General features: G+C 39.3%; 1 protein-coding gene across 1 annotated transcript; it reads right to left on the bottom strand.

The window, feature by feature from the left end:
- Nucleotides 1-6487: 6487 nt before the first annotated feature.
- Nucleotides 6488-10917, bottom strand: LOC142143267 (homeobox protein Mix.1-like). Its single transcript, XM_075200979.1, has 3 exons — nucleotides 10764-10917; nucleotides 7763-8022; nucleotides 6488-7528 (listed from the first exon to the last, which is right to left on the bottom strand). Exons 1-3 carry the CDS (start codon nucleotides 10915-10917, stop codon nucleotides 6881-6883), a joined length of 1062 nt encoding a protein of 353 aa, XP_075057080.1. The 3' UTR covers nucleotides 6488-6880.
- Nucleotides 10918-12947: the final 2030 nt, after the last annotated feature.

Genomic DNA, 12947 nt, shown 5'->3' with positions numbered 1-12947 from the left:
CTACAGGGGTAACATCTCTTTACCGTTCTGCGTGGGTAAATAAAATATCTCTCTCCCGTTCTCTGCTGGGGTAATATCTCTCTCCCGTTCTCTGTGGAGATAATATCTCTCTCCCGTTCTCTGCTGGGGTAATATCTCTCTCCCGTTCTCTGTGGGAATAATATCTCTCCCGTTCTCTGTGGGGATAATATCTCTCTCCCGTTCTCTGCTGGGGTAAAATCACTCTCCCGTTCTCTGTGGGAATAATATCTCTCTCCCGTTCTCTGTGGGAATAATATCTCTCTCCCGTTCTCTGCTGGGGTAATATCTCTCCCGTTCTCTGTGGGGATAATATCTCTCTCCCGTTCTCTGCTGGGGTAATACCTCTCTCCCGTTCTCTCCGGGGGTAATACCTCTCTCCCGTTCTCTCCGGGGGTAATACCTCTCTCCCGTTCTCTGCTGGGGTAATATCTCTCTCCCGTTCTCTCCGGGGGTAATATCTCTCTCCCGTTCTCTCCGGGGGTAATATCTCTCTCCCGTTCTCTGCTGGGGTAATATCTCTCTCCTGTTCTCTGCGGGGGCAATATCTCTCTCCTGTTCTCTGCGGGGGTAATATCTCTCTCTCGTGCTCGGGGGGGGGGGGGGGGGAGGGTAATGTCTATCTCCAGTTCTCTATGGGGGTAATAGCTCTCTCACATGCTCTGCTGGGGTGATACCTCTCTCCCGTCCTCTTCGGGGGAAATATCTTTCTCTAGTTTTCTACGGGGGTAATATCTATCTCCAGTTCTCCTCAGGGGTAACATCTCTTTACCGTTCTCCGCGGGTAAATAAAAGATTTCTCTCCCTTTCTCTGCTGGGGTAATATCTCTCTCCTGTGCTTCGTGGAGGTAATATCTTTCTCCAGTTCTCTGCAGGGGTGATATTTCTCTCCCATCCTCTGTGGGGGTAATACCTATCTCCAGTTCTCCTCGGGGGTAACATCTCTTTACTGTTCTCTGCAGGTAAATATCTCTCTCCCGTGCTCTGGGGGGAGGGGAGGGGGGAGGGGTAATATCTCCCTCCTGTTCTCTGCAGAGGTAATATTTCTCTCCCGTTCTCTGAAGGGGGTAATATCTGTTTCCCATTCTCTGCGGGGGTAATATCTCTCTCCTGTTCTCTGCAGGGATAATATCTCTCCCCCGCGCTCTGCAGGGGTAATATCTTTCACCCTTACTCTGCGGGGGTAATATCTCTCCTGTGCTTCATGGGAGTAATATCTCTCCCCAGTTCTCTGCAGGGGTGATATTTCTCTCCCATCCTCTGTGGGGGTAATACCAATCTCCAGTTCTCCTCGGGGGTAACATATCTTTACTGTTCTCCGCGGGTAAATATCTCTCTCCCGTGCTCTGGGGTGGGGTAATATCTCCCTCCTGTTCTCTGCGGGCAATGGCGGATCCAGGGGGGGCGATCCGGGCAATCGCCCCCCCTAGCAGGGACTTGCTGTCGACGGCTGCACACTATGTGCAGGTCCGTTTGGCAGTGACAGTGTGATTGTTTTAAACACAATCATAGCAGCCGGACAGCACACTGTTGCTGCCGAGCGGACCTGCACATAGTGTGCAGCTGCCGGCAGCCTTAGATGTCAAAAGGGGGCGTGGCCTAAATCGCCCCCCCCCCACCCTAATTCGCCCGGGGTATAGCAATTTTCTAGATCCGCCCCTGTCTGCAGGGGCAATATCTCTCTTTCGTGCTTTGGGGGGGGGGGGAGTTAATATCTATCTCCTGTGCTCATCAGGAAGCAGAATAGGGTGATCATCAGGAAGCAGAATGGGGGGCTCATCAGGAAGCAGAATGGGGTGATCATTAGGAAGTAGAATGGGGTGATTATCGGGAAGTAGAATGGGGGTCTTATCGGGAAGTAGAATGGGGCTCTCATTGGGAAGCAGAATGGGGGTTCATCAGGAAGCAGAATGGGGTGATTATCAGAAACAGAATGGGGGCTCATTAGAAACAGAATGAGGTGCTCATCAGGAAGTAGAATGGGGGGCTCATCGGGAAGCAGAATGGGGTGCTCATCGGAAACAGAATGGGGTGATCATCGGGAAGCAGAATGGGGTGCTCTTCAGGAAGTAGAATGGGGTGCTCATCAGGAAGTAGAATGGGGGGCTCATCGGAAACAGAATGGGGGGCTCATCAGAAACAGAATGGGGTGATCATCAGAAATAGAATAGGGTGATCATCAGAAACAGAATGGGGGGCTCATCAGAAACAGAATGGGGTGATCATCAGAAACATAATGGGGTGATCATCAGAAACAGAATGGGGGCTCCTCAGAAACAGAATGGGGTGCTTGGTGTAGAATTTGGGCTATCCCTTAATAAATTACAATTACAGCTGTTACATTTACTCTCCACACATGAATCATTTTGTTCCTTAAGGAAATGCAGATAACTATTGTTATGTATTTAGCTCCATGTTTAGTTATATATCATTTGGACAAGGAGATGTATCCTGTAAGATGGTAAGAACAGTAATACATTTATACACCAATGTTATTTGACTATGTTTATGGTAACGGGCAGATTTGTGGATAGACCACCTGGAACCCGGCCTGTACCAGAGAGCTTACACTCTCCACGTGATTGTTTGCTTTTATTTTTGGTTTGCTCATATTATTTTTTCAATAATTTCTTATTTGTATGTCAGAAACATATAACCATAGCCTCCACTAGGGAAATAGTCCCTTTATTATTCTTTTAGAGATAGGAATCAGTGTGGGTTGGGCACTGTGATAGGGTACGGCCGTTGCGATATGGGATGGCAGGGGCAACAAGTATAAACCCGGAAAGCTCATTTGCCGTGCAGACGCCAGTACCAGTCCCGGTTATCCAACCATTGATATCCATCATATTCAGCTGACTAGTGCAGAAAGGGGCTGACACAGACCTAAAGAACGTTGCACTATTTTATAACCTGACCAATCAGGCTGAGCCGTCCATCTAGAACTTTGTGAATCACTGCACTACACAGCATCAGTCTCTAGAAATTAGATTCAATGTGATTTTAGTCTTCTGTATAGATGTTAACATTTAAAAAAATATTTTCTCAGACATGGGAGTTTGCAGCATAATTCTGATTGGTTCTGATATTTCCCAGCAAATCTCAAATTTTGCCTCAAATTTTTAGAAATAAACCCACAATCCTCGCCCCATCATTCAAACGTGTCAAATATGATCTGACATCTCCCACCCAAGGACGGAAAAAAGATAGCAATTCAAGAAACTCTTTGGGGTATATTTACTAAGCTGCGGGTTTGAAAAAGTTGGGATGTTGCCTATAGCAACCAATCAGACTCTAGCTTTCATTTATTTAGTACTTTCTACAAAATGATAGCTAGAATCTGATTGGTTGCTATAGGCAACATCCCCACTTTTTCAAACCCGCAGCTTAGTAAATCTAGCCCTTTGAATTTTGGCTTCTGTATGTTGGGGGTAATTGTGAGACTCTTGTAGAGATCGTAGAGATCTTCATGCAAATATAATTTATTTTCCATCATGTGTATGTTCTGCATGTTATAATACACAATGCAATTGTTCTAAATGAAGAATAGGACCAGATGCTTCTTATCATGTGTTTTGTTTGCAACTGATATAATGTGATTATACTATTATACCCATGATGTAGACTAAACAACAAAGTAGTTTAATCCTAATTATTTTACAGAATATCCTGAGGTGAGAGCATAGGCTGGGGGTCTAGAGACGGAAGAAAAACACAAAGTTCTATGTTTTTTTAAAAAGTGTTTTTAAAGGCACAAAAAACCCTCTGTTAAACGCATTTTAGCTGCATGCTTTGTCACACTATTGTTGTAGTTATTGTCGGTGATATTTCAGGTGCCATAACGCACTCATAAGACCAGGGGCAAACGCAGGATTTGTAGAGGGGGGTTTCCAGGTTTCCACACCATGCTACCAGTGGGCGTGACCAGCATGCATGGGGGCGTGGCTATAATATTAGACAGTGTTTGGCTGCTCTCCAACTCTTCTTATCCCAATAATATACATGGGCAATGCTGCGTGCACTACTGTTAGGTGCACGCAGCTCTCCCTTTTCAAGCAGAGCCATGTGAAGCGGGGGCAGGGTCCAGCCACCTCAATTATACAGTGCACCAGGCTTGGATGGGGGTTTCCAGGCACTAGGAACCCCCCCTCCCACTCGGTTTGCCTATGAAGACAGGAACATACATAAAACAGACACATACAAGGTGGACAAAACAAATGCAGACAAAGGGTAGGGAGAGCCTTCTGAGAGATAACTTACATTCTAATGGGAAAAGAGCAGGACGAGACAAGAGGAGAGGAGCGTGGCTCAGGGTTGAGATTGGGAAAGTAGATACATAGATGGCTCAGAGATTTTCCAACAATCGCACAGACCATCTAAAAGGAAAGTCAGAGCTATAGGAGAGAGGGCACCAAGAACAGTAAAAAAATAACTAGTTCTGTGATCAGCTGACTGAACTCACCAAGGTACGTAAATAAATCACAAAAAAGGTACGTAAATAAATCACAAAAATGGTCCTCGCAACACCGTCGTCAACTTAACTTTGCATTAGTGTGAAATAAAGGAATGAGATGTCTATCAATATACAGAGGGGACCTGCTAACAGCCAAAGCCGAATCGCACAGCTAGCTCAGGCTACATTTCTATCCCTAATATAGTATGTCAACTTTAATTATAGCCTATTGGGCTATTTTAGATGTAACTAATCTGTTAATTTTTTTAGATGTATTAGCAATAAAAACCTATGTCATTGACATGGATACAAAGCAAAAAGACAATCGTTACTGTTTATCTGTGTGTATTGGCTCATATTTTGATCAAAACATTTAAGCCTGCATCCCAGCGTCAAGGGCACCTCATTATATGCAGGGTATTTACAGATGGATTCTCCAAACGGTAATTGCTTCTTAAAGCTACACTTTCCAATTAGGAGTTTTGGGAGGTATTATATTATAATTATAATTTAGTTAAGAAGTTAATAGTCTGATTGGACGTGGAAATGCGTTCCAGAGGCAAAGGGGGAGACAGAAGTAGAGGGACGGGGGTGGACAATATGACGAGTAGCAGCATTGACGAAGGATAGGGCGACAGGGAGGCCGGAGGGGAGGAGGCATTATAATAAAAATGTCTATTAAAAGAAAGTGTCTTACATGAAATGTATTATTTTAAATTATACAGTAAGCCCTTATAATCAGATTCATATCTACAGAGTTCTGCACTGTTTATCCTCCTAATAGATTGTTTGCTCTTCCCTTAGATTTGAATTACCATTTATACATAGACTTTCAGCTACAGTGGTAATTTATCTTTATACCAAATGAAAGTTGCAGCCTTTATGAGCTGTCAAACTTGAGAAAACCTATCAGAACTTTTTGGTTGTATGTTTAAAAATTCATCGTAAATAATGAACATAGAAAATTGAATTGAAAACTTTATTGAATGCTTTTTTAATACAAACAAATAAAAAAATACATTAAAGTGAAACTATTGCATAACGCTCTTGTTTCCTATGAAAATATTAAAAAGTAATATAAAAGTGACAAGAATTGAAAGGGTTTACTTTATAAAGGAATCTTATGACTAAGTAAAGAAGATTAAAGAGAACTAAAAACTACTTTATTCATAACGAACAGACAAGGTGTTATTTTTGCCATGATAATATATATTAGTTTAGGCTTTTTGCACTTGGTACTCTTTCAGGAATAAATCTTGAGGGGTAGATTCAGCAAACATTCTAAAAAGGAAAAGTGGAGGTGATGCCCATAGCAACCAACCAGCTTCTAGCTATCATTTTCTACAATGTACTAGATAAATGTCAGCTAGAATCTGATTGGTTGCTATGAGCAATGCCTCCACTTTTCCGTTTTGGAAGGTTTGATAAATCTACCCCAAAATATTTACACCAGTGTTGTTTCCACAAAGTAGGCTGCATTTCTGTTCTAACTATGCGCGCAGGCCAATTACTATTCAATAAAAGATATCATCCGCCAGTTTTTGGAACACCTTAATGACTGTGCTGGATATCACAATATAATAATGAATTGCAAAATATATATATATATATTGCATAAAGCTTTCTGGGTGCAGCAAGACTGCAAGTGAGCAAAATTTGCCATATTGTCCTGCAAAATATTCTCTGTTATGAATTGACTGTCGCTGTCTCAGTTCTATGCAGAGATGATACTTTCAGCAAAATGCAAATTTACATATATTTTGCATAATTTCATTGTGGAAGAGGAAGATTGTTTTACTGGATCGTCGCACCTCTGCCAAATTTCTGGACAATATAACTGTACTAACGTTTTATCTGCAGCTTCAGTACACGGTAACTCTCACCATCCATGAATACTAGAGATGAGTTTTTTTTCTTTACAACGGAATCATTTAGAATATAAGACAATAATGTGGGTTCTAAACCATAAAAGCTTTAAAAAGGTTTGCAGAAAGGGTAATAAAAAATCTGCATTTAAGACACTCCTGTAGAAGCCTGTAACGACTCAATGCTTCATATCCACTGGAACCTTATAGACATCTAAAATCAATTTGAAATACATTAGTCGTAGTGCATGTGATTATATGGAATATACTCTCTGATACAATATTGCACAATGCAGATCCTGTGATCACACAGGATAGAAAAATATTTACTTTGAGGTTGGTTCTCCGAGGTTCCTCCTCTAATGAAGACAAACAGTTCTTAGTAGGAACATTCACGCCACCTAGAGCGACCATAGAAATGTCTGTCTCTACTCCGTGTTGAAGTAAGAGACGTATGACTTGTCTAAGGTGGCTTTAGAGTTCCAGTAAAATACTTTTCCTGTTGTTTGTCCTTGAACCTGGAGATCGATAAACAATTTACAAATTAGAGAGGACTAACTTTCTTAGGGCCAGAGCCTGACAATGCGGATCTGTCGCCAGAATCGGTAGACTTTTGTTTGTAGAAGTCATCCGGCATGGCTGACCTCTGGTACAGAACTTGACCAGCAAAGTAATTAATTCCATTGTGAAGGCCCTTCGAAGCTGTAGACATCGGGATGGCTGGGATGTCCACGTTCATGTCCGGCGTGATGGTTTTGTTAGGTGGGAACTTGCCGAAGTCCATCATGCAGTCGGACTGTCCGGGCATCTGGTGGTTTCTACCGCTCAGGTCCACCGCTTTGGTGCCCATGATGGAAGCCACGTTTTTGTACAAGTGCTGTTGGTTACTTGAATGTGCACTTTGGTAATAGTTGTTGGGTGAGGCCTGGTGCGTGGCGCTGGAATATTGAGGGTACGGCATGGAATCTGCTGGCTGCTGGAACATCTCTTGCGGAAAGTTCCTTAGGGATTGTTCTTGCGGCTGCGGCACCGCCATCTGATGCTGCTCAGATACGGACAATGAATGGTTTGGATTCAATGCTGAAGGATGAGTATTGTTGACTGAATGTCGCATGTTGGGATAACACACATTCATATTTCTTGACCTGCTTTTCTCACGTCTGGCTTTTCCTCTCCTGTTTTGGAACCAAACCTATCGTACGCAAAGAGAGAAGAAACATGAGTTTCCAGAGTTATAATCAAAGGAAAATTAGACTCAAAATCCACTTTTAAATTGAATTGACTATAAAGTAGAAGTCATTCCCCGATAGATGCTAAACTGAAGGAACATTAAAACACAACACTATTTAAATACAAAAAATAATTCTATTTAATATTATACAATTCGGAGGACCCATATAAATGCATAGTGGTGATGGTGACATACCTGAATCCTGGACTCGGGAACGTACAGGCGTTTGGCCAGCAGCTCCCGGTGATGGATATCCGGGTACATGTTGGTCTGGAAGAACTCTTCCAGGATGTCCAGCTGATCCTGATTGTACACTGTCCTCTTCCTGCGCTGGGACATGGGGATTTGTTCTAGGAGCGCCGGCGAGGAGACCGCCGCCTGCTTCCGGCGATTCCCGTTCTTTTTGGATGTTTGGACAACGTTGAGGTCGTCAGTTGTCTGTTCCATCATCTCTTCTACAAAGAGAACAATAATGGTTACAAAATTACTGTAATTCAATGTTTCAATTAGTTTGAACAGTGTAACTTCATGTCTGCTGGGAATTTAATCTATAATCGTGGTATAGACAAATATATAGATAGATAGATAGAGGACATAGAAATAGTTAGATGGTTAGATATGAGATAGTTAAATAAATAAATAGATAGATAGATATGAGACAGACAGACAGACAGACAGACAGATAGATAGATAGATAGATAGATATGAGATAAATGGATAGATAAATAGATAGATAGATAGATGGATAGATATGAGATAGATAGATAGATGGATAGATATGAGATAGATAGATAGATAGATAGATAGATAGATAGATAGATAGATAGATAGATATGAGATAGATAGATAGATAGATATGAGATAAATGGATAGATAAATATATAGATAGATAGATATATAGATAGATAGATAGATAGAAGAGAGAGAGAGCTATTAGAGAGATAGATAGATATGAGATATATAAATAGATATGAGATAAATGGATAGATAACTAGATAGATATGATATATGGATAGATATGAGATAGATAGATAGATATGAGATAAATGGATAGATAAATATATAGATAGATAGATAGATAGATAGATAGATAGATAGATAGAAGAGAGAGAGAGCTATTAGAGAGATAGATAGATATGAGATATATAAATAGATATGAGATAAATAGATATTACATAGATAAACAGATAAGACAAATAGATAAATATAAATGAGATCGATAGATAAATATATACAAGATAAATTGATATGAGATAGATAAATATATACGAGATAGATAGATAAACAGATATCAGATAAATAGATAGATAAATATATATGAGAGATAAATAGATATGAGATAGATCGATAGATTAGATAGATAGATAGATAGATAGATAGATATAAGATAGATAAATATATATGAGATAGATTGATAGATAAATATATATGAGATAGATAGATAAATGTATACGAGATAAATAGATATGAGATAGATAAATATGTACGAGATAAACATGAGATAGATAGATAAATAATATATAGATATAGATAGATAGATATGAGATAAATAGATAAAGAGATAAATATATATGAGAGATAAATAGATATGAGATAGATAGATATAGATAGATAGATATGAGATAGATAGATAGATATAGATAGATAGATATGAGATAGATAAATATATACGAGATAGATAGATTGATAGATAAACATGAGATAAATAAATAGATATGAGATAAATAGATAGACAAATATATATGAGAGATAAATATATGAGATAAATAGATATAAGATAGATAGATAGATAGATAGATAGATAGATAGATAGATAGATAGATAAATAGATGACATAGATAAATATATACAAGATAGATTGACAGCTAAACATGAGATAGATAGATAAATAGATATGAGAGATAAATATATGAGATAATTAGATATGAGACAGACAGATATAAGATAGATAGATATGAGATAGATAGATAAATAGATGAATAGATATGAGAGATAAATAGATATGAGATAGTTAGATAGATAGATAGTTAGATAGATAGATAGATAGATATGAGATAGTTAGATAGATAGTTAGATAGATAGTTAGATAGATAGATAGATAGATATGAGATAGTTAGATAGATAGTTAGATAGATAGATAGATATGAGATAGTTAGATAGATAGATAGATATGAGATAGTTAGATAGATAGATAGATATGAGATAGTTAGATAGATAGATAGATAGATAGATAGATAGATAGATAGATAGATAGATAGATAGATAGATAGTTAGATAGATAGATATTTAGATAGATAGATAGATATGAGATAGATAGATATGAGATAGATAGATAGATAGTTAGATAGATAGATAGATAGATAGATATATAGATAGATTAGATTTCATCAATAAGATATTTGCCTTTATGTGTTTTCAGAATACACAATATATCAGCACTGTTAAAGACTTTTTCCAACTTTAGTAAAGTGACCACTCTAAGTTAATTACACATTGTCTTCTGTCAGAAATTGCCTGTAAACATTAAACTGTATCAGTCTTATCAGTAAATGCTAAGAGAGGACTTCTGTATACAATAATAACAGAGTAATATATATCCACCCAAACAACAACAAAACAATCATATCCAGACAAAAATAATGAAATAAGCCACGAAACACACTATTATGTGCATTCAGATCACCACATAGAGACATTCTCCATAAAATGCACAATATTTGTACATTGTGTTTCTGCTACTTAGTAAAATAAGAATACTCCCATCAAACGTGGTAGATATTATGCTATGTAATTTATCTCTGCATAGATAACAACATGGCAGTTTCTTATACAATTTAAAGTATAGACTTTGCACTTTGTGGCTTACATTACTTTGTGGACTATCCGCATTAAAGCAAATTTAATAGGCTTCGTAAATGCTTATTAAATGCTTTAAGATAACACCTGAACTAGGCCTAAAACCATACACTGTACAGAATTTCATTCTCTCAATTTCTTTACAAAATATCTGGCTAACAATGTACAAATGAAATCTTCATATAAAACTCTGACTTAGAAACTTTGGTTCACTTTATCTGTACAATCCACAATGTAATATGTCAGCCTACCACTAATATAAACTATGGGGGTAAGAATATCTGTATAATAGTCTAATGATATCTGTATATAATCTAATAATATCTGTATATGATCTTACCTTTCACGTGGACAAGCTCAATTTCCTTGGGCGGCAATGGTTCCATGCTTGTCCCCAAATATTGGTCAAGGGACTCATTGAAGGTGATTTCGCTGGGGCTGGAGAGGTAGCAGTCTGGGTAATAATCCTCAGCGTCTTGGGTATATCCAGACATTTTTCAGGTCTAGCTGGATCTAGTCCTCGGTAGACTTTCCTTGTGCTGCATTCAAACTGATGTGACTCTGGTTTGTGAATGAGCAGCAGAGCGGCTTCTTATAGGGGATTGGAGAGCAGGTCACATGGATCAAAGTAACGAGGTGTGAAATGTCCCTTGGAGGCGAAGCCCATTTTGGAGAAGTCTGAGGCAGGTAGACGCTATTGTTGTAAGGGCTGGAGAGTCAGTCATTATTTCCTGAAGTAGGAACAATACAATAGGCTGCAATACACATTTCTGTTGATAGGTCACACTTCTAATATCCACACACATCCTACCTGTCCATTGAGGACAACCCCCCTATAATACTTTATCCAGGGATGTTTACGTCTCAGAGATTATACTAGCAGGCCCCAATAAATTATTGCAAATCACAAGGGGTCATTTGCTACTATCTCTTAAACTATGCTATGATATCCCAAACATAGGGTCAGCAATTGTTCCCCCAGGCAGAACATTTCCACAGACGCCAATGTCCGCTGGGTCTTTCTCAGGTTTTCAGAATTTGTAGTGATAAAAAAAATCACTTCGCGCCACATTACATCAAAACAAATATTAGCAAGGTGTTTTTTTTTCATGTAGCACACAAATACTTGATAGCTTTATTTGTATGCTGAAAGTTGATCTAGGACATGCCCTACCCCAACTATAAATCTGTCCCAACATTTTTAATTTGCCTCCTCCTCCAATGCAACAAGACTTTGCCCAGGTGGGAAGATACTCCATATTGTCCCAAATTGTAAAGCGCTACGGAATATGTTGGCGCTGATGATGATGATGATATTATGCTTTGCTCTCCTTAATGACTCATCAGCCCCGAAGAAATAAAAAAATTAAAATAACGGTTTATTCAAACAATGAAGCATTTTTTAAAATGAATTTCTCCTATAACAGAGCAGGTATTGTGACGGAACAACGGACACTCGCAACACTTGTTAAATGAATGGAGACGCTACGATTGGCGAATATTACCGCCAGCAGTGATTACCGTCAGCAATAGCAGTGTTATCGTCTGTAGTAACCCTTTATTGTATAGGGTGAAATAATAATAAGCGATATTACGATGAAACCGCCTGTCTTCACTGGCAAGGGGGCTGCTCCCTACTTAGTAAACTGTCCCCTTAGTGTGGGTTCAAAGTAAATAGTTTGGCTAAAATTCAAGAGATGGAACGGGGAAGGAAGGGAGGTGTAAGCGTAGCCAAAATACATTCTGGGCATGTTGGCGCAAATGCGGTTTAGGTAGATTCAGTCTCGGACGCACACGCGCCTGTCAGGGGACAGGAAAATTGCCGGTGTGCGACCGCTGGGGTAACCCGATGACCGTCAGCCGAAACGCTCCTTGCTCAACATTCAAGTGCAAAATGTGACATCTTTCAGATGCGATTTACGTTTGTGTCTTAGATGGAGTTTGTGTACAGTTGTGTATGAAGCCAGGTGACAATATCTACCTAATTTTAACGTCTCCAACACATCGGTCTTATGATACTGTATTACTAAAATTAATTGGCTATATCTGCGCTAATAAGTACAGTTATTTGCGTTACTTAAACAAGCTGGGAACATGCAGCAATTAGGAAAATGTTGAAGATTGATAAATAGGCTTTAATGATCATTTTATACACATGAGTAGGCAATATAAGTATTCATTTTAAACCTATATATGGTAAGTGAGAGACATTGCAAATCCAAGGGTCTGCCCAGTGTACGATATAGGGCAATATACCCACATATCAGGGCCGTAACTGGGGCTGTGCCACAGGGGCGACCGCCCAGGGCGCAATGCTGAACGGGGGCGCAATTTAGGAACATTTTAGGTTCATTTGGTTAAAATGGAGGGCTAGGGGGGCGGCATTTCTCTTTCTCGCCCCTTTTCCTTTTCTCGAATTCTAAGTTACGGCTCTGCCACATATATCACATTATCTCATAGGAAAAAGTTTAACTAGGGGAACTTTACATAGTGCCTGAATACATGGACATTATTATCATCATCT

This window comes from Mixophyes fleayi, chromosome 3 (assembly GCF_038048845.1).
Source record: "Mixophyes fleayi isolate aMixFle1 chromosome 3, aMixFle1.hap1, whole genome shotgun sequence".
Classification (NCBI taxonomy): Eukaryota; Metazoa; Chordata; class Amphibia; order Anura; family Limnodynastidae; genus Mixophyes; species Mixophyes fleayi.
The sequence above is the reverse complement of the archived record's forward strand: the minus strand, read 5'-3'. Positions and strand labels throughout refer to the sequence as shown.

Bases quoted from the DNA above. Each gene is read 5' to 3' on its own strand.
- LOC142143267 (XM_075200979.1), bottom strand. From the start codon at position 10,917: ATGTCTGGATATACCCAAGACGCTGAGGATTATTACCCAGACTGCTAC. The intron at 8,023-10,763 runs GTAAGATCATAT...TTCTCTTTGTAG, and splicing joins TGAGCTTGTCCACGTGAAAG to AAGAGATGATGGAACAGACA. The intron at 7,529-7,762 runs GTATGTCACCAT...TGCGTACGATAG, and splicing joins TTCCCGAGTCCAGGATTCAG to GTTTGGTTCCAAAACAGGAG.